The 26,520-nt window shown below is 41.0% G+C and overlaps 2 protein-coding genes across 5 annotated transcripts in view; one reads left to right on the top strand and one right to left on the bottom strand.

Moving 5' to 3' along the window:
• The window catches only part of FILIP1L (filamin A interacting protein 1 like), a 306,431-nt gene extending 293,195 nt beyond the window's left edge, over positions 1 to 13,236 (top strand). Inside the window, exon 6 of the mRNA XM_070368307.1 lies at positions 12,541 to 13,236. Coding sequence (XP_070224408.1) covers positions 12,541 to 12,720 — 180 coding nt within the window. The 3' untranslated portion in view covers positions 12,721 to 13,236. The remainder of the gene's footprint in view (positions 1 to 12,540) is intronic.
• Positions 1 to 26,177, bottom strand: part of CMSS1 (cms1 ribosomal small subunit homolog) — a 397,325-nt gene extending 371,148 nt beyond the window's left edge. The window contains exon 1 of one of the 4 annotated variants that reach the window (XM_070368318.1): positions 25,876 to 26,177. In XM_070368318.1, the coding sequence (XP_070224419.1) occupies positions 25,876 to 25,939 (64 nt within the window). In that variant the 5' untranslated portion in view covers positions 25,940 to 26,177. Of the gene's footprint in view, positions 1 to 23,437; positions 23,557 to 25,875 lie in introns of those variants that run through there. The other 3 variants (XM_070368341.1, XM_005896838.2, XM_070368332.1) reach the window with 3 other exon arrangements.
• Positions 26,178 to 26,520: the final 343 nt, after the last annotated feature.

Below are 26,520 nucleotides of genomic sequence, written 5' to 3'. Positions count from 1 at the left end.
ATAGGGCCCAGGAAGCTGCATTTTTTTAACAAGTTCCTCTGCTGATTACTATGTACCTAAAGAAGGACTTGGGCTTCCCATGCAGCACCTGCCAGTGCAGGAGACATAAGAGACACAGGTCCAATCCTTGGGTCAGGAAGATCCCCTGGAGGAGAGCAAAGCAACCCACTCCAGTATTCTTGCCTAGAGAATCCCATGGATAGAGGAGCCTGGTGGGCTACAGTCCATAGCGCTGCAAAGAGTTGGACATGACTAAAGCCACTCAGACATATCTACTGATATATTGATAAACACTAGCAAATACGTTCTGACTCTAGTCTTGCTCTATCAGAATGAATTACACCTGTTTCAGGAAGTGTGACTATTCCACCCTCTAGTGGCTGGCATGACAAACATGGCTTATTCTCCAGGTTTTCTTTTTATTCAAAAGAAAAGCTCAATAAAAACTGCCATTTTATAAGGTGGGAAGGTTCCCAGTTTTACAACAGTAGCAAAGCATACATGTCTGAATCTTTGAGCAGTAGCAGGCTGTCTGACAACTACAAGCTCTGTTTCACCTTCAGGTCCCTGGGCCTCAACATAACCCTACAGCATTTCTTGGGAATGGTCCAGAACATACATTAAAGAGAGCAGTTTGGATGAGCCAAAACAAAGGACTCCATTCACCTTAGGCCACAGTGAAGCAAAGCCAAGAAAGAATAAGGAAGATAAGTGGTTCAATAAAATCCCCAAACCTTAAAACTCATTTTCATTTAGATTAAGCTCCAAGTCCTTTCCTTTGTAACTGGTGGATCCTTCTACTGTGCAGTCAGAGCAGGTAACCCCCAAAGGCAAGGCTGTAGGGTAAAGAATCCTTAGGGAGTCGAGCAAGTTAACCAGCCAACACACTTCTAAGTACCCTATAATCTGATAATACATTAACGCTGTTCATATGGCAACACATACAACTCTGTCAATATTCTATCAGGACACCAGGTTTTACAACACTTAGAACAGTGCCATAAAAATATAATCTGGGCTAACCTTTAGCACTGCAGTCAGAAATCTGACAGATAATCCTCTTGTGGCCTCATTTTCAAATTTATTTTTGTCACAAAATTACTGGTCAAGAGAAATAAAATTTATCGAGTTACGTGAGATAATTTTTTGAAAGCCTAAAAGTTGTATTTTAGTGAGTTCCTTTTCCCACATAGCCAAGTGGTTCTGTATGATATTTTTGTGAGGTTACCTAAAACACACCCTTTTTTTTTTGCCTATCAGTTTTGTTTCTTTTTCAAAGGCTAGTCATCTCTGAATAATCAACAATAGGCCCTACAGATCTACAAAGGCTGTCTCACTCTCTGCCATTCTTTAGGCCTCTGGAAGGGTGGAGAAAGATTACTGACATAGCACCCCTGTCTCAGTGACATCACAGCATCTCAGCATTAGTGTCTCCTCTTCAAAGAACCACAGTGGACACAACGGATCAATCCACCGATAGTGACAAACTGAATGGGGTGGGTGCTAAGGAGAAAGATTCACTGAGCTTCAAGAGCTTCCTATATCTGATATACAGAGATGAGAATCTGGAACCAGACTAAAATAAGCCTCAAAGCAACTTTAAAAATCTGCGCTGAGGAGTTTCATTGCATAAGGCTTGTTTCTACTAATTTGATAGACAGGCCTAGAGCACATGCATATTTGAACGTTTTTGTTTGTATTAATACCTTTTACCTTTGTCTCTTTCAAAGATACTATACTACAAACCAGTATTTTCAGATGAGCTTTCCATTCTTCACATGCCTTTGGAAGAAATAGAAGTCTAGACAACCAACCAACTTTGCTTTGGTGGGCAAAATGGGGGAAAGGTGGGTTTCAGCAGGATTCCTAAGAACTTAAGAAATAACCCTTTACTGTTTAGAACTTTCTAAAGTCTTCTGTGAGGCGTTTCAATCCCATTTGTATTAGCTTATAATACAGAATCATTACAAGTGATTCTATGTCTTCTATGAGGATACAAGCACCATTCATTCCTCAACAAATCACTTACAAGAATGAACCCACAAACATTTATGAAACACCCAATATTTACTCATTGCTGTGCAAGACAGCTATGCAGGTGATAAGATTTAGAATCTAAGGCAAGAGTTGAGAACTACCTTAAAAGGTAATTAAGAGCACAATACAGAAAAGGAATTCTATAGACAGCAAGTTCTATAGGCCTTTGGAGGAGGAATAGATTACCCTGGACAGGGTTCAGGGGTCAGGTTTCAGACACAGATAGGATCTGACTGGAGGAGAGGTAGCTGTCTGAGAGAGAAGGAAAACTGGGACAGAGATTCCAGAAGGTTCTCAGAGCAGAGGTGCGGGGGCAGGCAGGAGAGCAGAAAACCAGCATTCGAGGAACAGTGAGTGATGCAGTGTGGCTGACATTGACACGGCTGGGGAGTGGTCACAAAGAGTCAGACACGATGGAGCGACTGAATAACAAGATGCAAAAGGCACAGTATTGTCAGAACCTGAAGGTCCTTGACTACCATGCTAGGGCACTCTGTCCTCAAAGACGTTCTCTGGGTAGTGAGATAGAGAAAACTAATGCTTTATACACTGTTATTTTATTTCGTAATAACCCTGTAAAGTGGATATCATCACAATTTTAGAGATGAAGCTATCTCAGCGCAAAGGGGAAGCATAATAAATCGTATCTAATCCAGCTCAGAACACAGACCGGGCGCCTAACATTAGCTGCCTATTCTCTGCCTCACAGTCTGCCGCTTCAGCCAGAACACTCGGAACACCCCTGCATACACACACGGGGCTTTTCCCTGCTTCTTCCCCACTGCTCTGCTGCTGCTGCTAAGTTGCTTCAGTCGTGTCCAACTCTGTGCGACCCCATAGATGGCAGCCTACCAGGCTCCCCCGTCCCTGGGATTCTCTAGGCAAGATCACTGGAGTGGGTTGCCATTTCCTTCTCCAATGCATAAAAGTGAAAAGTCAAAGTGAAGTCGCTCAGTTGTGTCCAACCCACAGCGACCCCATGGACTGCAGCCTACCAGGCTCCTCTGTCCATGGGATTTTCCAGGCAGGAGTACTGGAGTGGGGTGCCATTGCCTTCTCCACCCCACTGCTCTACCTGGAGAGAATTCTCTGCTCTAATCTAATGATCTACAGCGAAAGGTCTGGCTCGAGCTTGACCTCTTCTGAAAGCTTCCAAGATCACCATAGACAAGAGCAGCAATCTGCCTCTTCTTTCAACTCCTCCCATCTACAGACCACTGTTAAGAGCTAATGAAGGTGAAAGGCCAAGCCCCACACCAATGGGCAGGCTTGGGAAAGACTGACTGGGGATGATGCTGCAGATAGAAGATGCGAGAAAGCAAGACCAAGGAGAGGTACAAGTTGTCAGGGAGCACTAAAGCTGCAGTCCAACCCCACTCTATCCTAAAACAGGAGTCTGCAGGCAAAAGCACAAACTCCAGGAGTGAAGAATGAGTTTGGACAGGCTATCAGTCTGTGAAGAACAGAGGTACCTGATCTCCTCAGAGGTGGCTGGAGTGAAAAGCATCAGAAATGAGTGACAATGATCCACAGAAGCAACATCACAACCACACACATCAAAGTTTGTAAGCAGGTGGCCACGTTGACAGTCCTGACAGTCCTGACCCAAAATCTCCAGAGAAGGCAATCTAGGGATCAAGGTCTAGTCATCAAAAAGACAAGCACCACCAGCTTAGCCCAGAGGTGGTGAGACTTCTGCCTTTGCAGAACCCTAGAAAATCTTCCTGGGATGGCATACCCTAATTTAGGGTTTCCATTTCTCAAGCAGCATCATGACTTATAAGAAAAGATTTAAGGTCCCAAAATCACTTTACAAAAAAAGAACTGTGTATTTTTTGAGCTCGGGGAGAAATGTTAGGGTTCAACCTTGCATGCATGCATGCTCAGTCACTTCAGTCATGTCCGACTCTTTGAGGCCTCATGGACTGTAGCCTGCCAGGCTTCTCTGTCCATGGGATTCTCCAGGCAAGAATACTGGAGTGGGCAGCCATGCCCTCCTCCAGAGGATCTTCCTGACTCAGGAATCAAACCCACATCTCCAGCATTGTAGGCAGATTCTTTACCCATTGAGCCACATGGGAAGCCCAGGGTTCAACCTTGTCAGTCTCTAAATTCTGCTTCCAATTCAGAATTAAATAACTGTAAACTTGGGGAGTTATCACAAATAAAATTGTCATTTTAGAGAAAAATCTTCATATTGATCTCCAATTATCTCTCACAACAATTGCTGTTTAGTTGCTAAGTTGTGTCTGACTCTTTTTGCAACCCCATGGACTGTATCCTGCCAGGCTCCTCTGTCCCTGGGCTTTTTCAGGCAAGAGTACTGGAGCAGGTTGCCATTTCCTTATCCAGGGGACCTTCCTGACTCAGGGATCGAACCCGGATCTCCTGCTTTGCAGGCAGATGCTTTACCATCTGAGCCACCGGGGAAGCCTGAGCTACCAGGGAAGCCCCTCATTACAATTAAGTACATATAAAGACCTGCTTCAATGCAGCCACTCAAAGCAATTCCTCAAGAACAATTTACCAGCCTTTACCATTTAGTCAGTTGGCTGTTTTTTCCCCTTCTCTTTTTTAAAAAAAGAGCTATTCCTTTTCTGTTCTCTACCTTTTAATGGAGTTCTTGCTTAAATTCACTGATACCAGTCAGTTTTGAGGCCTCAGAGAAATATCATTTTATAGAAAGAGGAGTTAAAACTGCAATAGATCCCTAAAGAGTCCATTACATGAGAAACATTTAAACACCTGACGGGTCCCTTCAGGGTAGCTGGGATCACTCTGAGAAGGACAATCTCTCTCACAGTGACAGACACAAGCAGCACAATTTTTTATATAAAAGTTTATTCTGATTATAATAATGCATATATATTGCAAAAATTTTAGAAAATATAAATGCTGCTGGAGTTGCTGATTTTAGCTTCTAAGAAGCGTAATGAGAGGACTAGGGAGAACAATGGACAATTAATACTATTTTCTTAGGCCGACCTATCAACTATGGCTCTATTCCAGGCGTTCTCAGACTGCCAATAAGGAAGGAAATGTGCTAAGGGGGACCATCCTGTAGTTACTGAACACCCCTGTGCTAAGGAGTGGCAGACCCCCTCAGAGACTGCAAGCTTAAGTAATCTGTCTCCTCAGCCCAAACATAATGGCCCAGGGGCCAGCCTGGTGACCACAGGAGAGGGGCAGGGTTTCCCTCCCCTCAGAGAGCCAATCAATGCCTGGAAAACGGCTCAATCACTGTGCATTGTTCAAGTACCGGAAAGAAATGTCTCCTTAGAGGGCTACTCTCAGAACTAGTCACACTCTTATCAGTTAATAAGACAGGCAGCCTTGTAGTGGGAATGGGGGCATAAAACTCACCTCTCAGGCTTTGGGAAAAGTATACAGAAGTACCCACGCTGGGAGAAGGAAAAAGTGGCAGGTGAGGGGGAATCACATTTTCTCCCTGGGCTGCCTCAGCCACTTGAATGGTATCAGCAGTTTTTCTATGATGATTCTCAAAGCAGCATCTCCAAGTTTTCAATGCCTACCAAACAGCTGCACATGGAAGATGGGACTGCACTTCAAACTGGGCATGTGCCTAGACCCCTGGGCTCTGTCACTCTCGGACTGCTCTCTGGATTGCTTTGTCTCACTTCTGGTGGTGGTCCACCACCTTCCCTGTCACCCAGGGTCAACATCTGAGTCCTATTCTCCATATCTCTGCTCATCCTCTAGATCCAGCCGACCACTCTGCCCTGGTATTTCTCCCTCTGCCCTCTCTCTTTTATGTGTGCTAGTACTCCCCACAACCAGACTTCAGAACAGATGCTACTGTAAAATAGTTAAACTATTGGATTTAACCCCATACCTCTAATACAACCTTCACTTGTGTTGCTGGTGATCTTTCTACAGCACTGTCCTGACCATGGCAATTCTCCAGTCCCTCGCCTCAAAACCGCACTTATTTAGCACTTACGTTACTGAGTGGCCCAAATCCAAACTTTCAGTCAGGCCTCCACCTGTCACCTCCTCTCCCTTTGAAACTCTGGACATAATGTGTGCCCTCACCAGGACGCTGTACTGACCATCTCCTCACACACCACAGGCCTTCTAGCGCTATGCCTTTGCTCATGCAGTTCCTCGGACAATAACGCTCTTCTCTCTTCGTTCCTTTACTGAAATCTTACTCCTACCTTAAGTGTCAATTCCTCCAGAAAATTATTTTTCTCAATTTTCCTCTGAGTTTCCAAAACATTTCTGTTTATACTTTTATTATAGCACTTAATTTTGCCTCATTATAGTCTTTTGTCACCCCTCTTACACTATAATCCTATAATCTCTTGAATAAGAATAAGCTGTCATTTATGGCTTGAAACTCTCATATTAATGTTTCTCAAAATGCAGTCACTGATCGCATTTATCAGAATTACCAAGGCCTCCACAGATTTCCACATACCCAAACCTGTGAAGTCCAATGCAAGGAATCTGCGTCTTAACAAGTTGCCTGGCTCATTCTTGGGTTTATAAAAGTTAAGAACCACTGTATTACAGTATCCAGGACTTAAATACTGCTGGTAATAGGAGCTCAGCAAAAGTGCACAGGTCTAACAACACACCTGGGGGCCACAGTTGAATTGCATTTGTTGTTTTCATAGAATCACTGAATGTCAGGGTCAAAGGGCATTATAGATGGTATAACTGCTTCAATTTTTGAACAATTAAAAGACAGAAAAAGACAAGACAGAATATGTTTTCAAATAAACTCTAAAAAAGAAAGACAATGAATAGACTAAGCAGGATGAGGACAGAAAAGGATATCTGAAGGTTTTCTGGGCCAGAGGTGGTTAGAAACACAGCCCAGTAACTGGCACTGCCTGGTCAACTGCTGGAACTATGCTTAGCAATATGTTTCCAAGAATTAATTGGAGAGATGGGAGAGCAAGAGATAAAGCAGAAAAACAAGAAACATAAAATAACCAAAGAAGATAAATTATCGTTATGATCAAGAAATGAGTACCTTAAGAACAGATACAAAGAAAAAGACAAGTAAAAAAGAAAAGAAAAAAGCAAAGATAATAATGTTGACATTAGTAACAACTAGCACTTTGGATACGCTAGGGACTTTCCTACACAGTATCTCTACCCGCTAAGGAACTTGTAAGTCGGCAGTCTAATCCTAAGGGTTACAAGATGAGGAAACTACGGTCGGCCACAGGCTGACTGGCTTGATCAAGCACACACAGACAGTGGTGCCAGAACCAGAATCGAGACCTACCCAGGTCTACCTGGCGCCACACCCAGTGCTCTAGTCACTAACCCAAGGCTGTTGTAAAATATAAGCCGGAGGATGATTTTTAAAAGTTATGTGGGTGTATGTAAGGGAATGAGGAAGAGGGGAGTGGGTACCAAAATAGAAGAAAAAGAAAAAAAGCTGAGGTGAAAAACCTGACAGATGAATAAAAAGAAAGGGGATAAACAAAACAGTTCAAGGTTAGTATATTTGAACATCCTATTTCTAAATGGGATGCTATGTGTCTGGACACAAAAATGGAAGTAACTAGGTTAGGAAGGATTTTTGAAAACTGTATTTCGATGCTTATTCTTAGACTGCCCATGGTGTAATTACCACAGAAAGACTGGGAGGTGACTAGGTACAACCACAAACCATGTTACATTATAAAACGAAGGCATCAATTTCCTCTAGCCTTCACCTCAGAAACTGGACAACTCTTAAATATAAATCACAGCACAGCAGTTCTATTTAAAACCAAACGTTCTCTCACAAGACATTAGTGGGAATGAGCTAATGAAACTACAGAGTTTCCTTTAGAAGGACCGTTTGCCATATAAAACTAAAATTTTAGTGACAAAGTTTTATTGTATAATGAGGAAGTTCTGAGAAAAATCAAGAGAAAGAAGCCAAAGCAGCATATGAAATTTTGGGCTATCTGCCAGATTCATTATCTGTTGTTTCCTTTAAAAAAAAAAAATTATCAGTGATTTACCAAACAATACAAAAGACAAAAGAAGGCAATAATATTCCAAAGACATTTTTTCTCAATTTAGTATTTCCTTCTTTTCATCACCATATCCATCATCATTACTTATGTACTTTCCCATAAACAGAGATAAAAACAAAAATACAAAACACTGTCATTCTGATAAGACCAGGGCCTTGACCAAGCATTCCATAGCTGGGTCCCTAAGCAAGTCAGGCAGCCCTGAACCTGCCCCTCCCTTGCCTACCCCAGTGACCACAGATGAAAACCACTCATGGTCTCTGGAAGTCCTGAGCCTTTCAACCTCTAGAGTTAAAGGTGTAATGAGGGCCCTGCAGTCCCTGGAGTCAAGAACACTCCTGATGGAACACAGCTTTCTTATACAATATGTTGCCAATACATCTCCAAAAAGTTCAAAGTACTTACACAGTTAATTTCATTTAGAAGAAAGGAAACATTCTGACTCCAGCTGTATAACTAGGATCTGATAGTTTCCTCATACAAGGAAACTAATTTTGTTCTGGTGTTTGCCCTCCAAGACAGTGTGAAGGAGCACAAGGATCAAGTAGAAATTGGATTGAAGAATTGAGATTTTGAATAAAACATTTTCACCTTTCAGTACTTCTTTTGGTCATTAAGGCTCACTGCCATCTCATGACTTGCTGTAATCACAATCATATAGATAGCTCCGTTTCTTTTAAGAACTCACAGGCTAAACAAGCTAACATTTTAAGAACTTAATAAATTTTCCTTTTCTTTCTACTGTTACCTAAATATAAGTGAGGCCTCTGCCTCTCTGAACTCAGCATCTTTTAAACTTGTAATCCATTCCAAACCCCAATCTCCATGTTAAACTGAGTTAAACATTAAAAAAAAAAAAAAAAAACCCCACAGACTTTTCTTCTATGAATGAGCTTTCCAACTTGCTTAATCTCCTCCAAGACATCTGCTTTCTGATGAAACCCAGGAACCTCCAATTCTTATTCACTGTGTGGTCCTAAAAGAGCCATATGCATCGATTCCTCCTACAATATGCTCTCCAAATTTGGATAAAGCTTTCTTGGAGCTATTTGACATAGTGTTCTATAAAAATGATCCAAGAGATGACACATTTTAACGCTCTCTACCTCATTTACTGAAACATGTCCAAGTATAAAATTCATACAAACAAAAAAAAATAGTTTTTTTTTTTTTTTTTAAGATTTGGAAATGAAATTGAGTTGTGCTAATAATATAACTAGCCTCTGCTGCCATCTAAAGGTAAAAACTATGAAGTGAGATCAAGAGTTATCAAGAAAACCAAAATTAACTTGCAGCATCAATGGTGTATAGACAATGGGAACCCAGTAACTTTCAGGCAGCTGACCCTACCAATGACCATTCCAAGCCATGCTGTCTTTACAAACATGTATCAGTACAGCTCACCAGAAACAGGACCCATCAATACTGTCTTCAATATCAATTAGTTTATTGGACAGATTTCAGTTCTGACTAACCTGTGGTGCTCATTCCACATTCCTAGACAATCTGAGTCGGGAGATTTTGAGATGGGATCTGGGCATCTGCAATGCTTTAAAAGCCCTCAGGTGGTTCTGATGAGCATCTAGGACCACTGGGCCATGAAACACTGGCCTTCTGCAGTACTAAACCTCCCACACCCAAGCAGACAAGAGTTCTAGGATGAAAGAAACCTTAAAGCTTATATCTAAATGAGATTCAACTATGGCAGTGTTTATCAAAGTATGTCAGGCTGACCACCCTGCATCAGATAAATCACCTTGAGAGTTTATTTAAAATGCGGATTCCTGGGTGCATTCATAGACATTTAAATGAATTACAGTTTCCAGAGGTAAGGCCGAAGAATCCACAATTTAAGTAGAATCCCAACACAGATTTTTGTACACTGAACAGGACAACTGATCTAAATCTTGACAAAGTTAAAGGACATCACTGAAACCTATTTTGTAAAGGCTATTATTAATGCTGTGGTTTTAAGGTCAGCTGACTTACTCATGGTTTGCACAATATGTTGATGTTCACAGAAATGTCCTGATCTCTTAAATATTTCTTTCCTTTTTTATCCTGTAATATAACTTAGTGTGTTTTTTTTGAATTATATACTTAATTACAGAAAATGTAGTGTGTAGAGAAGATATAAGAAAAACAAAAAACACTATAACTCCACTAACCAGAGTTAACCACTGATTTGTTGTTGTTCAGTCACTAAGTTGTGCCTCACTCTTTGCGACCCTAGGGACTGAAGCATGCCAGGCTTTCCTGTCCTTCCCTATCTCCTGGAGTTTGCTCAGACTAATGTCCATTGAGTCTGTGATGCCATCCAACCATCTCATCCTGTGTCGTCCCCTTCTCCTATTGCCCTCAATCTTTCCCAGCATCAGTGTCTTTTCCAATGAGCTGGCTCTTCTCATCAGGTGGCCAAAGTACTGGAGCTTCAGCTTCAGCCATCAGTCCTCCCAATGAATATGTAGGGTTGATTTCCTTTAGGATTGGCTGGTTTGATCTCCCCACTGGTGTTTTTTCTCCTAGTATTTTCTCTTCAAATATACACAGTTAAAGCGTGTATACGGTTTTAAATCCTGCTTTTAACATTTCCAGTAAACAGTTTTCTATATCATCAAAAGCATCATTATTTAAAGACAGCATAATATTTTCATGTGATTACAGTGTAATTCATTTACTCTATACTGATTATTACAGCCTTAAACTATGTCCACTTTTCACTGTTATAAATAATGCTAAAACAAAGAGCCTTGCCTGCATCTGTGATTATTTCCTGGCAGGAGAATGATATCGGAGTATCAATACTTCATTTGCTATGCTTGCTGTGCTGTGCTTAGTCTCGCCCACCAGGCTCCTCTGTCCATGGGGATTCTGCAGGCAAGAATACTGGAGTGGGTTGCCATGCTTAGGACTAAGTATTAAAAAAAATGTCAGTAAGAACACTAAAGCCTAACAACTCTCCTAGTGCCTAGGCATAGAGAAGGCTGTACCAAAAGAAAGCATATTCCTCATATAGTTTATACTTTATTGAAGGATTCATATTTTCTAGCCAAGTCTGTGTAGTATTTATTTGAAAACCTAAATGTGGTTGCTATTAATAGTTAGGGGGCACTTAAAATAAGTGAATGTTTACATAAAGAGACCATGGGACTTTACTGTACTTTTATCAGTATAATAAAAATGTGTAAACAGATTTCTACAGAATAAAAAACAACACAAAAAGGGTTTCTGTAAAAACACTATTTGGAATATATGATGAAAACGACAATGCATTTTTAAAAGATTTCTATTTTTGAGGTCACAGCAAGGAAAGAACAATGCAACAAAACGGGGGAAGTTGTCTTCATCATCGTCATCCCTGTGGGTTATAATGGGAGAACTGCAGTTACCTGAGACCTTTTTCCCGTCTCTTTACCAACACGTATTCTTAATCAAGAATATTTTTCCTAAATAAATAAGAGTATATTTCCAAGCAAATATAACTATATCAAGCCTTTACTCTTTCACACTCCACAACCTACTTTCCCAGTCAAGATCATTCAACCTGTGACTCCTCTCTCACCCTTCATATGCTGTGGACAAATATTAGTTCAATTGTACCTCCACAATATGTCTTCCCTCAGCCTAAGTCCTTATTATTCCCCTACCACCACCCACCCCCCCACACACACACAGTCTATAGAATCAGGTACAATTTCCCCTATCTAGCCCTAGTCTACATTCCCATTCTGTTTCCCAAACACAACCTAATTTAAAGTCATCCCATTTCTCAACTGTATCCAATTTCCTACCTTAGGAACATTGTCAAAGTATTCCTTTACTTTGGAATGCTCTCCCATTCTGCTGTTAACAATCCTACTAGTCTTTGGAGTGAGTGAAGTTGCTCAGTCATGTCCGACTTTTTGCGACCCCATGGACTGTAGCCTACCAGGCTCCTCTGTCCATGTAATTTTCCAGGCAAGAGTACTGGAGTGGGTTGCCATTTCCTTCTCCAGGGAATCTGCCCGACCCAGGGATCAAACCCAGGTCTCCAGCATTGGAGGCAGACATTTTACCCTCTGAGCCACCAGGGAAGCCCCTAGTCTTTGGAGGCCCAAGATAAATGTTACTTTCTTGATGAAGCTCTCTTAGACCCCTCATTTGAAATTCACCTTTCTCTGGCAATCTCATTAAACTTTGAGATGAATTTGGGACACATCTCTTGTTTATCTCCCACTATACCATGATTGCTAAAAAGCAAGAAACATAAGCTATTTATCTCTGTATCTAACATTACCTACACTTGAGAATCTTGAACAAAGCACACACTTAACTCATGTTGGTGAATTGTTTAACTGAATTTTTTTCTTCAACATGACAATCCTTAATCTGATATGTCCCTAGAACCTAGTGTTTTCAAAAAAGCCAAAATCTCCAATGTGACGCTATGTCCTCAACAATGTCTGCTTCTCTACCAACTGTACTATTAACTACCTTCTGTTTTTCTGTTTAATTCAAGATCAAGGAGGTATGCAAGCAGAGAATTCCAACACGGATCCCTAAACCAAAATCTACAGGCATCACTAAGCCTTCCCCTAAAGCTCCCCCAGGGCCTATGGATAAGACTGGCTGTGGGAAGCTACACATCATAAGGACTGTCACCTCTAATACTTTCCTCCACTTGGGAGGAAAAAGGTAAGTCGTGCCAATGCAGTGCCTGGATACATTCACGGACAGAAATATCTGGGAACCTGGAGTTATTAGCATGGAAGGACAAAGATGAAGGGCAACCTCTCCAGGAAAAGGTGACGCAGCAGACAGACAGATGGTTCATTCACAGGCTGCTGGGCCTGGTGAATACCATCCTGAAGGAGCAGCACAACTACATTCTTTCACCTATGTATGTATATGCATACACATACTCATAAAATCATAGGCCCAGACACACACCCCAAATCCTCCCAACTTGCCATCCTACTCGTAATGCAACCCAAAGCTGGACATTAGCCCAAAACAGGACTGGATTTGTTGGAATACTTTGAAAATTTTCTGGCGAACCTGGAAGTAATTCTTCATTCCACAGAACTTTGCTAAGAATATGTGGTAGCAAGAATTCCTACTCTGCTTCAAGAAAGTCAGATTAAAAATGGCAGGTTGATTAAAATCATACTTTAAGGTCTGAAATTATGACTTCTTTTGACCAGGAGGTGGGGGGGGGAAATGGTTCTTCTTAGTTACAAGAAGGAAAGGAACAACAAAAATGAGTAACAGCCAAACACGTCCTTTTTGTGGCCTACCTGGTAATTGCTGGGGTAGTGTGTACACTTGCCTGCAGGCACATAGTCTTCTGTCCTTCTTTTCCTAGTAAGTTGCCCCTCCTGTATATACCAGGTCATGGAATCTCACTGCTAGGCTTGAAAAGCAAACCATTTTAGATATCTTTACTTTCTATAGTAATCAGGACACCTGAGAGTCAAAGGTCACTAATACTGAGATCTTTTAGGGAGATATGAATCACTGTCTTGGATGTTTAAAAAAAATTTTTATCATCTCATATGACATTTTTTAAATTATATCTGAACCAACACTATAGAAAAAGCACTTGATTCAACAAAAGCTTGTGATCAGGAGACTCAAGTTCCAATTCAAATTTTTCACTCATTTGGCACAGAGCTTGGCATTCATTAGCCTAGGCCCTGAGTTTCCAGAATGCAAAAACAGAAAAGCTAAATAATTCCCCTGGTTCCTTAAGTTCTGATCATCCATGACTACGTCCAACTACAAAATACTGAATTCAACCAATCATCTACAAGGCACTGCTCAGGTTCCTGGCAGTAAACTAGTTATTTTCTTCACACTAAAAACTCACTAAATCTACAGAAAGGTGTGTCTGTAATTTAGTGTGGGCAGAGTAACACAATGATGTTTTAAGACAAATGTATTTTTGACACGGGACACAGTTACATCTCACAAAGCTTCGGCCAGAAAATAAATTCTAGAAGAGCATGACGCAAGGTTTTCTGTACTTTGGCACCAAGAACTGGAGGCATAATCCTGGAAGAAATACTCCTGGTTAAGGACAGTGCTTTAGCTCACTGTCCTGGGATGCAGTCAGCAGAGCAGGAGCAAAGGAACTGCCATTTCCACATTCATCCAGCCAAGCCCGCTCCAGTGCACTGATGTCACTATACAAATGCCCCTGGGGCCCACTTCAATTTCAGGGAAGAGGAGAAGGGGCTGAAAGCCTGGGCAGCACTGAGCTATGCAAGTCAAAAAGAGGGATGACGTGCAGCAGTCAGCAGGCAAGTGGCAAAAGGGGAAGGTAGGGGGGTTAATTGGATTAAAAACACCAAGTGGAAAAGTCTAAGCTAAAGGAAAGCAGTAAGAGAACAATGGAAGGAAGGACTACAAAAGATAATAACCCTCTGACATAACAATAATACGAGACAGTTCAGAAGGAAGTACAGGGCAGTAATAGGTAGATGGTGAAGTGGGAAAAAGTGGAGGGTGCTTATGACCGTGCCTGATATTAGCAGGTAATATTCGGCAAACAGAGAATGAGTGAATGAGGGACAGAAAAGCCATTCAGTCAAGAATTAAGTGAGGAAATGTACTAAGAGATGGCAATGGTACATGACAGGGTCAGGAAAAGCAGTTATGCTGCATAACATTCAACACTGATAATTATGCTAATATAAAGAGGAAACACTGAACCTCGTAGGGTGGAACCCAAACAGACTGGAAAGAAGCATGAAACAAAACAGGCAAAACAAGCACCAACAGTACTCACAGAAAAACACAACACCCTGGGAATATTTTACCTTGAAGATGAGCAAGTGAGCAGCAGAAATCCATCTTTAAATGGATTTTATTTTCTTGGGCTCCAAAATCACTGCGGACAGTTACTGCAGCCATGTAATTAAAAGATACTTGCTCCCTAGAAGAAAAGCTATAACAAACCTAGGCAGCAAATTAAAAAGCAGAGACAGTACTTTGCCAACAGAGGTCTGTATAGTCAGTTATGGCTTTTCCAGTAGTCACGTATTGATGTGAGTTTGACCATAACAAAGGCTGAGCGCCAAAGAATTGATGCTTTCGAGCTGTGGTGTTGGAAAAGACTCTTGAGAGTCCCTTGGACTTCAAGTAGATCAACCAGTCAATCCTAAAGGGAATCAGTCCTGAATATTCACTGGAAGGACTGATGCCGAAACTAAAGCTCCAATACTTTGACCACCTGATGCAAAGAACTGATTCGCTGAAAAAGATCCTGATACTGCAGAAGACTGAAGGCAGAAGGAGAAGGGGCCAACAGAGGACGAGATGATTGGATGGCATTACTGACTCGATGGACATGAGTTTGAGCAAGCTCCGGAAGTTGGTGATGGACAGGGAAGCCTGACGTGCTGTAGACCATGGGGTTGAAAAGAGTTGGACATGACTGAGTGACTGAACTGAACTGAATACTATTTAGACAGGTCTTTAAAATAACAAAATCTATTCTAACAAAAGGATTACCAGCCAAAAACTATACTTCTTATTTTAAAGTAATATGTAATATAATAAAAATGCATGAACAACTTACAACCAGGGTAAGTTCAACAAAATGGTGTTTGACCTGTAACACAACCAAAATATAAAGAATTCTGTCTCCTGAGCATAATCCTGTTTCTGCAGAAATATGCTCCTTGTAAAAATAAAAATAAAAGAAGCTATCCTAATAATTTTAGAGTGCTTTTATTAGGTTAAATTTTAAAACAGATAAATATACAAGTAAACAAAGATACATTCAAATTGTGAAAAAAGAAAAGTTTAACAACCTGATATTTGTATGCTGGAGTCTTTTCTCGGCTCTTCATTTATTTAACTTCAGTGATTTCTGAACTGATCTCCTTGTAACTTTTTAGAATCAATTGTCTGATTTTAAGAGGAAAATGACTGATCTAATACATGACTGGTAATTATGGGCTAAGTAATGGAGTATCTGATGTGATGTGGAATTCTCTTTGGGAGGTGTTTCAAATGATATGTGTCCTAACACTGGGGGTCTAACACTGAGTCTGAGGCAGGGATCTGCAGCCCACAGGCCAAATTCAGTCCACTGTCTTTCTGTATGTTCTGCAAGTTAAAAATAGTTTTGATATTTTTAAATAGGAAAAAACATCAAGAATATTTTGTGAGATGTGAAAATTACATGAAATTCAGATTTCACTGTCTATAGATAACATTCTATTGGAACACAGCCATGTTCATTTGTTTACATATTTATTATATGATCATTTTTATGCTACAATAGCAGAGTTGAGTAGCTGTGACACTGACTGGCCAACACAGCTTAAACTATTTACTATCTGGCCTTTTACAAAAAAAGTTTCCTTACCACTGTTCTAGTGTGATCTAGACTAACAAGGAACTCAACAACTTAAGAAGAGCTTAATCAACTAATTGGTAAAAGCAATGCTAGCAATTTAAGAATGTGATTAAAAATTCCATAAAAGCTGATGAAAATGAAAAAACTATATTTCAAGTTTGCTTGTGATGTCTTTTGTAAAATGTATACTTCCACATATGCACTAAAGTGTTCAACTAAAGAACATCAGATAAGAATAGGTCAAAGGATTCATGTCACAAAATAATGAAATGTGCTACTGCTAAATCTGAGTGGGGAAACAAACTATTTCTAGGCCTTCTAAATTCCTGGTATTTTCTAAGACAGCGGAACTACTATACATGTAATTTAGAGAAAGATGTGTAAATCTGCACCTTTAAACATTCATAATTGTTGTCAAGAACCACTTCTTTAGGGATTCCCAGGTGGAGCAGTGGTAAAGAATTTGCCTGCCAATTCAGGAGACGCAAGAGGCATGGGTTCGATCTTGGGTCGGGAAGATCCCCTGGAGAAGGGAATGGCAACCTACTCTGGTATCCTTCCCTGGAAAATTCCATGGACAGAAAAGCCTGGCGAGCTACAGTCCATGAGGTCTCAAAGAGTCAGACATGACTGAGCATGCATGCATACATACACATACCGCTTGTTCAATCATTTACAAGAATCATAGAAATTGTGTACAGTAAAGTAAAACTTGGTCCATTTGTTACAATCTTCAAGTACAGAACAAAAATGTTGTATGCTCTCTCCTCTTTCTTTTTAAAATTTATCCTACCCCTGTTTTCTGCCCTTAAACATCTGTCTTAAAATAATATTACTTGCATTTTGTTTGAACCATATCAATGTGTAAATTTCATAAGGTAAACAGATTATGTTTTTTCCTCTAACTCCATTGCAATTTTGAAAAGAGGGCCAAGCATGACAGCTCAATAAATGATTTTGAAAACAACAAAGCTCTGAAATTGATCCTCTGATGTATGTTATCAACATCAACTGCAAATATTCCCAGTCTGAATTTTACATGCAGAGACAATGCTTTACAACATCTACCATGCATGTATGCCTATAGGTAAAATTAATGCTATAAGGCCTAACTTTGGTGTTAGAAAAGCAAAAAAACACAAAAATGTAAGCTATTTAGGCTTAAAAAATCCAAGGTGTGCCCCAGCTTCACCATTTCCAGAAGGAACTTAGCATAAAGCAATGTGATTTTTTAAAGGATAAAGTAATATTACAACAAAAATATTTATAATGCTTACTTCAGCAATTTCAAACAAAATGAACAATCACAAAGATTTTAGGTGACAAAAGCCATCACTAGTGGGAATTACCAGCTCATTTACAAAGCAAAAGTCTTCTGTCCTTTCAAATACAGAATTTCAAAACATAAGTTAAAAACTAAACCCAAATGTGGTTAGAATGAAACGGTAGTAGACACAGTTGTAAAACATGGACTTCTAACACATTTTCAGAAAGAGAAAAGCAACACCTGCCAAGTTTAACAAAAGCCTGAGCAGGATGTTGACAACCCTTCCAGTGGACCAAGTTTCTTTAGATGTCGAAATCCTGTGTTAAAGTCTCCAAGATGTGGCTGGGAAATACTAACAGTTAATTTCTTAATGAACAAATTCTTAATGAGTGTCTTCTAAGTAGCCCTGAGGATACAGCAAAGAACAAGATAAACTAATCTCTGCTCACATGTACTTATGTACTAGTGTGGGGAGACTGCAATAGTTTAATAAGGAAAATAATAGTTGGTGACCATAGCTCTGATGAGGATTACTATAACATGATAATGTAAGTGGATAGCTACTCTAGACTGACTGAACAGGAAGGGCTTCCTATTTAGTATGTCTGAACCTAGGTCTTAATGTCAAGAAAAGGCCAACCATTCAAAATTCAGGACAGCCCAGAAAGGAAGCTACTGCAAATGGATAAGACAGAATGAGCTTGGTCAGCTGCGGCACAGTATGAAGGCTGGTGTGGCTGGTACAGCATAACCTAGAGGAGAGTAAGTAGGTTCCAGCAGATAGCAACCATGGTAAGCAATCCAGCAGGGGAGCCACTGACAGGTTTAAGCAGGCATGTGATGTGATTGATCACTACAGCTGCTGAGTGAAGAACAGAGGGACAAGACGGAAGCTGGGAGCCCTGTTAGCTTACTGCAGAGGTTTAGGCAAGCGAGAATGACAGCACCTACTCAGATGATGTAAACAAACACGCAAAAAATAATAATAAAAGGAAAAATAAATTCAGGATGTGTTTTGGAGAGAGAGACAAGACTGGATAGACCAGATGTAACAGGTGGAAAAAGTAAATGAATAAATCAGAATATTCCTAGGCCTCTGCAAAACTGGTTAATTGGTGATTGAATTTACTGAGATAGGGAAGTCTGGAGAAAAAGCAGATTTGGGGAAAAATTCAGTAGCTGGACCTCATTTCCATTTAACATTTCATCAAATAAGTAAAGACTTCAAGAAGACAGCCAGGTATATGAGCCTTGTGTTCTAGAGCCAAGTATGAGTGTCTGGGAAGAGACTGTTCTGAAAAGTCCAATGGTGCAACCGGCTTATTTGCATCTGAGTAGTCAGTGTTCTTCAGAACAGTACACTTTGGGAGACTAAGAGTTAACAGACAATTTGACAACAATGACATATATAAACAAAAGGTTTATAAACTATTATTTTAGAGGTGAAATTGTTATCATTGATAATTAAATAACTGAGAAATTTAAGTGCACAGACTGGCTTCCTGACTGCCTGTCTATGAATCTGTGCCTCTCCACTTACCAACTGAATGACATTGGGCAAATCACTGAACCACTTAGTGCCTCAATTTCCTCCTTAAAAAAAAAGAAGATAATAGTAACTATATCATGGTTATAGAATAATCTGTGAAGATTAAATGAGCCAGTACATGGAATGCAATCAAAACAGTATCTGGCAAAGAGTCACCACTCAGCAAGTGCAAATCAGTATTGTTACCTGCTGTCTCCCTGCAGTGTACACAGAAATGTCTTCACACTTCAGTTTTCCAGTTAGATGATGAGTAAGAGATGGCATCAAAGGTTTAGAATAAGCCAGGGAAGAATATGAAAAACCCTCCTCAAAAGAAGTGGAAGCGAAGAGTCCTGCAGTTTGCTAAAAATATTCTCTTTAAAAGTAAGTTATATATGTGCCAGTCATTCCTAAATTCATGTCTCCAGATGCAACCCTGGAGCTGCAGACTCATAAACCCAGCTGTCTACTGGACTCTTGACTTTATAATTTAGTGAGCATATTATTAGAATAAAAAGGGAAAACGATCAGTGTTCTCTTCAGTTAGTGAATGACTGACTGCTTCCAACAGCAAGAATTCTCTGCTCCATAAGTCACAAAAACCGTAATGTGGGTAACATTCAGCTTCACACTGACAAAGTGCCCAGTTTGGTGAACTGCACCTGGTCACTTTAGCACTAATGCTTTGGAATCATGATTCTGTGGCATGTACTGTTTACTGTATGTATTGCAGTAATTATGTGTTATGCAGTATTACATATAGTTGTTTAGGCACTAAGTCGTGTCCCACTCTTTGCAACCCCAGGGACTATAGCATGCAAGTCAATAATTTCTTAAGGTAGGCAAGGAATAAAACAGAGAATAAGGAAATAAGTGAAATGAAGTGAAATGAAATATTAGAAATCACTAGAGGATTCCTAGGTTCTGTTGCCTGAGGCAGACTGGGCAGCACACACCTCAGCAGAGGCAACTCTCAGTTGCCTTGTCCTGGGCCATGACTCCAATCCCCACCAATGATGATGCCAACAGGGTAACCAGACATCTCAAGTAGACAGTCCCAGCAAAACTCTAAGAGCATGGCTTTCCACTCTCAAAAGTGTCCAGACTGGATGAGAAATTGTATGTCTACTTGTGTACATTATCACCAAAAGTCCTGTAGCATGCATTCACTCATTCAGCTAATATCTACTAAACATCTACTGAGTGCCAGGTCCCATGTTGGGCTCCAGTACGATTCAGGATTCTAGCACAGGCATACCTTGGAGATATTTCAGTTGAGTTCCAGACCACCACAATAAAGTGAGTATCACAATACAGAAAGTCACATGAATTTTTTGGTTTCCCAGTGTGTATAAAAGTTACATTTCACTATTCTGTACTCTATTAAGTGTGCAATAGCATTACATATAAAAAGAGTACATACCTTAAGTAAAAAATAATTTATTGCCAAAAAAGGCTAACCAACACAGGGTCAACGCAAACCTTCAATTGTTTAAAAAAATGTAGTATCTGTGAAGCACGATAAAGTTAAGTGCAAAAAAAAAAAGGAATGACTCTAGAAAAACAACAGCTTATGAAAAGCCAAACTGCTGCTGCTGCTAATTCGCTTCAGATGTGTCTGACTCTGTGTGACCCCATAGATGGCAGCCCACCAGGCTCCTCCGTCCCTGGGATTCTCCAGGCAAGAACACTGGAGTGGGTTGCCATTTCCTTTTCCAGTGCATGAAAGTGAAAAGTGAAAGGGAAGTCTCTCAATCATGTCCGACTGTTCTCGACCCCATGGACTGCAACCCACCAGGCTCCTCCGGCCATGGGATTTTCCAGGCAAGAGCACTGGAGTGGGGTGCCATTGCCTTCTCCAAGTAGCATAACACATCAGTTTTAAAAAGAACCCGCCTGCCAATGCAGGAGACGCGCGTTTGACTTCTGGGTTGGGGAGATTCCCCGGAGTAGGAAAGGACAACCTGCTCCAGTATTCTTGGCTGGAAAATTCCATGGAAAGAGGAACCTGGTGGGCTACAGTCCATGAAGTCCCAAAGAGCTGGACACGACTGAGCATACACACAGTGTAACACATACAGGAATAAAGGCATTTTACAACCTTTTCTTTCAGTGACTTAAGGCGCTAGTTCTCTTTTGACTTTCAAAACAAAATATAATTCACACATTTTAGACTGATGTTTCTCTATTAACACTGGTAGGACTAGGAAACCTGAATTGGTGCAACTGTGATTTCTTCTGAATCATAAACATTATTCAGATTAGTTAGAAAAATCACCAGTAACTAATCAACCAAGCAGATCTCAAGGAAGCACATACACTTATCTATCTTCAAAGCAGGTAACAAAGCAAAGGCCTCTGATAAATTTAATGTTGGCAATTTTCAAAGCTCATACTTACACTTAGAAAGAACCTAAAAAGTAAGGTGATCCTGGAGACTCCAACATACCTTGATTGGAATCCTGGCAACTTAGATGAGAGAGGCTGTAGCACTTCACAGTTCTATCTAGGTTCAAAGTTTAAAACTCTTTGTTGGTAAAACCCTTTAAAAGGCGATCTTTAAGGATCCCTCACTTTACAGATCGTGACACTGAGGACCAGAGAAGCCACACAGTAATGTGGGAAAAGTGTGATCTTGAAAGTCAGGTGCTCTTGACTAACCTCTTGCCAGATCTCTCCCTTGTCTGTCATTTAAACATGAAGGTAACACTTACCTTTTAGGCATGTTATGAATATTAAATTAAAATGCTTACTTTTTAAGCATGTTATGAAGATTAAATGAATTCATATTTATGAAAACATCTGGCATACAGTAGATACTCAATACATGTTAATTTCCTTCTTTTCAAAGGGTGACTAACTTCAGAGACATATAGCTGGCAATGGGCAAGAGAAAGGACTAGAACCAAGAATTAAGACCCCTTTGCACTCAAAAATTTTTTTCTTAATTAGCCTTTATTCTTCAATCATGCCATGAAATATAGTTTTAACACCTCAGTTATGAGTGGCAGGGGTTATTAAGCGTGAAATACCACAACCCATAAAAAAGGTATTTGTGCCTTCAAGCACATACATCTGCTAAAAACAAAGCCACAAAGAGAGTCAAGAAGTTTAATTAAGGAAGTATTATATTGTCAACCTTTGTAAAAATGCCATCTGCTCAGGTTGTACCTAAAGCCTGTCCTTCTGGAAACAGTGCTGTAGTAAATAGAATTGTTGTTTTTAATGGCTATTTCTCAACTGATATTTCAACATTAGTGTTTGTAGCAAATATGTATCAACTGTCAATCATGTGCAAGGCCCTGTGGACTCTACAGACATGAATTAGGCTTTGGCTTTTTCTTCAAAAAATCTTAGAATCTAGTAAAGAAGAGAGGCAGACCTTGAAGAATGATTAAAAAAAAAATTGTATATTAAGCCAGGGACTTGAAAAATTCAAGGCCAGCCTGTGGTTAGGAGTTATTTAATGCTTTATTTAATGCTATCTACTCAAGGATAAAATGTTCACTGCACTGGCAGTGGGTACATACAACATAATAAACACGTCCGAAGTGTGTTAACTGAATTCTAGTCTTGTTTCTGACACCAACCAGCTTTGTGAACTTGTCATGTTATTTGATAGCTTTAGGTCTCATGTTCCTCAGCTGTCAAATGCGTGAGTCCAAGCGACTCTCCAAGTCTCAGGTTCTAAAAGTCCAAATTACATGATGATGATGCTAGCAAGAAAAACTAAAGCTTTTATTTACTGCGCATATGTTATGTACCAGGCGCTAAAGGCATTATTTGTGTTATCTTCATTTAATCTTCACGACAATCTTACGAAACTGGCATCATTACCCTTATTTTAGGGATGAGGAAAAGGAGGCGAAACAGTATTAAAGGGCTGTAGGAGCGACCTGAACAGAAGCAGTCTGAATCTAATCCAGGAGTTAACCCTTAACCGTTACGCTCAAACTCCCAGTCTCCGCATAAACTGTCTTATCCGTTAAGAAATAAGGAAAAACAGAAAACAGCTTGGGAAGGGATTCCCCCTGGCTAGAGGGCAGATCTGAGTTACTGTCACACTTGTCTGTTTCACGTGTTAGTATATCTCTTGCCCCACTTGCTCCGCAGCGCTCGCGCGCTCCCACAGAGGCGCGCACCACCGCGGGACAGACCGCGGCCACCGCCAGCGGCTGAGCGGGCCCGGGCTGAGGCTCACGGAAGGGCTGGGGGTGCGGGAGGCCCCGTAGGAGCGCGGGCAGAGTGGGTACCTGGGCTGCTGGCTGCTCCTGCCGGCTGGTTCTCCCACCACTCGTCTCAAGGTCGTCTGCCATCTCCACGCAGGACTCGGCTGGGGCGGACCAACAGGGGAAGAGCAGGCGCTAGCCGGGATTCGCGCTGCCTCAGAGCCGGGTAGCGGGCGTTGCAGCACGCGGAGCCTCGTCTCAGACACTGTCGCCTCCGCCCCGTGGCGATGACATCATAACATCGGCCCCGCCTCTCCGGCAGCCGTGTCCAATTCGTCGCAGTTTCTACACCCGTGTGGACGAGCAGGATCAGTTTGTGACTTAAGGCGCTAGTTCTCTTTTGACTTTCAAAACAAAATATAATTCACACATTTTAGACTGATGTTTCTCTATTAACACTGGTAGGACTAGGAAACCTGAATTGGTGCAACTGTGATTTCTTCTGAATCATAAACATTATTCAGATTAGTTAGAAAAATCACCAGTAACTAATCAACCAAGCAGATCTCAAGGAAGCACATACACTTATCTATCTTCAAAGCAGGTAACAAAGCAAAGGCCTCTGATAAATTTAATGTTGGCAATTTTCAAAGCTCATACTTACACTTAGAAAGAACCTAAAAAGTAAGGTGATCCTGGAGACTCCAACATACCTTGATTGGAATCCTGGCAACTTAGATGAGAGAGGCTGTAGCACTTCACAGTTCTATCTAGGTTCAAAGTTTAAAACTCTTTGTTGGTAAAACCCTTTAAAAGCGATCTTTAAGGATCCTCACTTTACAGATCGTGACACTGAGGACCAGAGAAGCCACACAGTAATGTGGGAAAAGTGTGATCTTGAAAGTCAGGTGCTCTTGACTAACCTCTTGCCAGATCTCTCCCTTGTCTGTCATTTAAACATGAAGGTAACACTTACCTTTTAGGCATGTTATGAATATTAAATTAAAATGCTTACTTTTTAAGCATGTTATGAAGATTAAATGAATTCATATTTATGAAAACATCTGGCATACAGTAGATACTCAATACATGTTAATTTCCTTCTTTTCAAAGGGTGACTAACTTCAGAGACATATAGCTGGCAATGGGCAAGAGAAAGGACTAGAACCAAGAATTAAGACCCCCTTTGCACTCAAAAAATTTTTACTTCTTAATTAGCCTTTATTCTTCAATCATGCCATGAAATATAGTTTTTAACACCTCAGTTATGAGTGGCAGGGGTTATTAAACGTGAAATACCACAACCCGCAAAAAAAGGTATTTGTGCCTTCAAGCACATACATCTGCTAAAAACAAAGCCACAAAGAGAGTCAAGAAGTTTAATTAAGGAAGTATTATATTGTCAACCTTTGTAAAAATGCCATCTGCTCAGGTTGTACCTAAAGCCTGTCCTTCTGGAAACAGTGCTGTAGTAAATAGAATTGTTGTTTTTAATGGCTATTTCTCAACTGATATTTCAACATTAGTGTTTGTAGCAAATATGTATCAACTGTCAATCATGTGCAAGGCCCTGTGGACTCTACAGACATGAATTAGGCTTTGGCTTTTTCTTCAAAAAAAAATCTTAGAATCTAGTAAAGAAGAGAGGCAGACCTTGAAGAATGATTAAAAAAAAAATTGTATATTAAGCCAGGGACTTGAAAAATTCAAGGCCAGCCTGTGGTTAGGAGTTATTTAATGCTTTATTTAATGCTATCTACTCAAGGATAAAATGTTCACTGCACTGGCAGTGGGTACATACAACATAATAAACACGTCCGAAGTGTGTTAACTGAATTCTAGTCTTGTTTCTGACACCAACCAGCTTTGTGAACTTGTCATGTTATTTGATAGCTTTAGGTCTCATGTTCCTCAGCTGTCAAATGCGTGAGTCAAGCGACTCTCAAGTCTCAGGTTCTAAAAGTCCAAATTACATGATGATGATGCTAGCAAGAAAAACTAAAGCTTTTATTTACTGCGCATATGTTATGTACCAGGCGCTAAAGGCATTATTTGTGTTATCTTCATTTAATCTTCACGACAATCTTACGAAACTGGCATCATTACCCTTATTTTAGGGATGAGGAAAAGGAGGCGAAACAGTATTAAAGGGCTGTAGGAGCGACCTGAACAGAAGCAGTCTGAATCTAATCCAGGAGTTAACCCTTAACCGTTACGCTCAAACTCCCAGTCTCCGCATAAACTGTCTTATCCGTTAAGAAATAAGGAAAAACAGAAAACAGCTTGGGAAGGGATTCCCCCTGGCTAGAGGGCAGATCTGAGTTACTGTCACACTTGTCTGTTTCACGTGTTAGTATATCTCTTGCCCCACTTGCTCCGCAGCGCTCGCGCGCTCCCACAGAGGCGCGCACCACCGCGGGACAGACCGCGGCCACCGCCAGCGGCTGAGCGGGCCCGGGCTGAGGCTCACGGAAGGGCTGGGGGTGCGGGAGGCCCCGTAGGAGCGCGGGCAGAGTGGGTACCTGGGCTGCTGGCTGCTCCTGCCGGCTGGTTCTCCCACCACTCGTCTCCAAGGTCGTCTGCCATCTCCACGCAGGACTCGGCTGGGGCGGACCAACAGGGAAGAGCAGGCGCTAGCCGGGATTCGCGCTGCCTCAGAGCCGGGTAGCGGGCGTTGCAGCACGCGGAGCCTCGTCTCAGACACTGTCGCCTCCGCCCCGTGGCGATGACATCATAACATCGGCCCCGCCTCTCCGGCAGCCGTGTCCAATTCGTCGCAGTTTCTACACCCGTGTGGACGAGCAGGATCAGTTTGAAGACTTAAAATAAACCCCTACAAAAGCCAAAAGAAGAGAAGACACGTAACAAAAATAAAAGTGTATTGACTTTTTAAATGCTTATTTTAAAACTTTTTGTTTAGGCTTTGTTTTTGCCGAATAGATATTGTCGAAAGTGGGAGATAGAATGCTAAGACAGTTTTTCTCCATTCATTTTCAAAGGCTTTGGATCGCGGGAGAAGACGGTAGCACGTGGATGTGTTTTCGTCTGTATGTTACATTTTGGGCGTCAGTGTTTTGCACTGTTTGCTTTTTTTAAAAAACGTGCACACCAATACAGTATGCTGCTGCTACTGCTGCTGCTAAGTCGCTTCAGTCGTGTCCGACTCT

The sequence above is a fragment of the Bos mutus genome, chromosome 1 (genome assembly GCF_027580195.1).
Source record: "Bos mutus isolate GX-2022 chromosome 1, NWIPB_WYAK_1.1, whole genome shotgun sequence".
In the NCBI taxonomy this organism is placed as follows: Eukaryota; Metazoa; Chordata; class Mammalia; order Artiodactyla; family Bovidae; genus Bos; species Bos mutus.
This window is presented reverse-complemented; position numbering and strand designations above follow the sequence as displayed.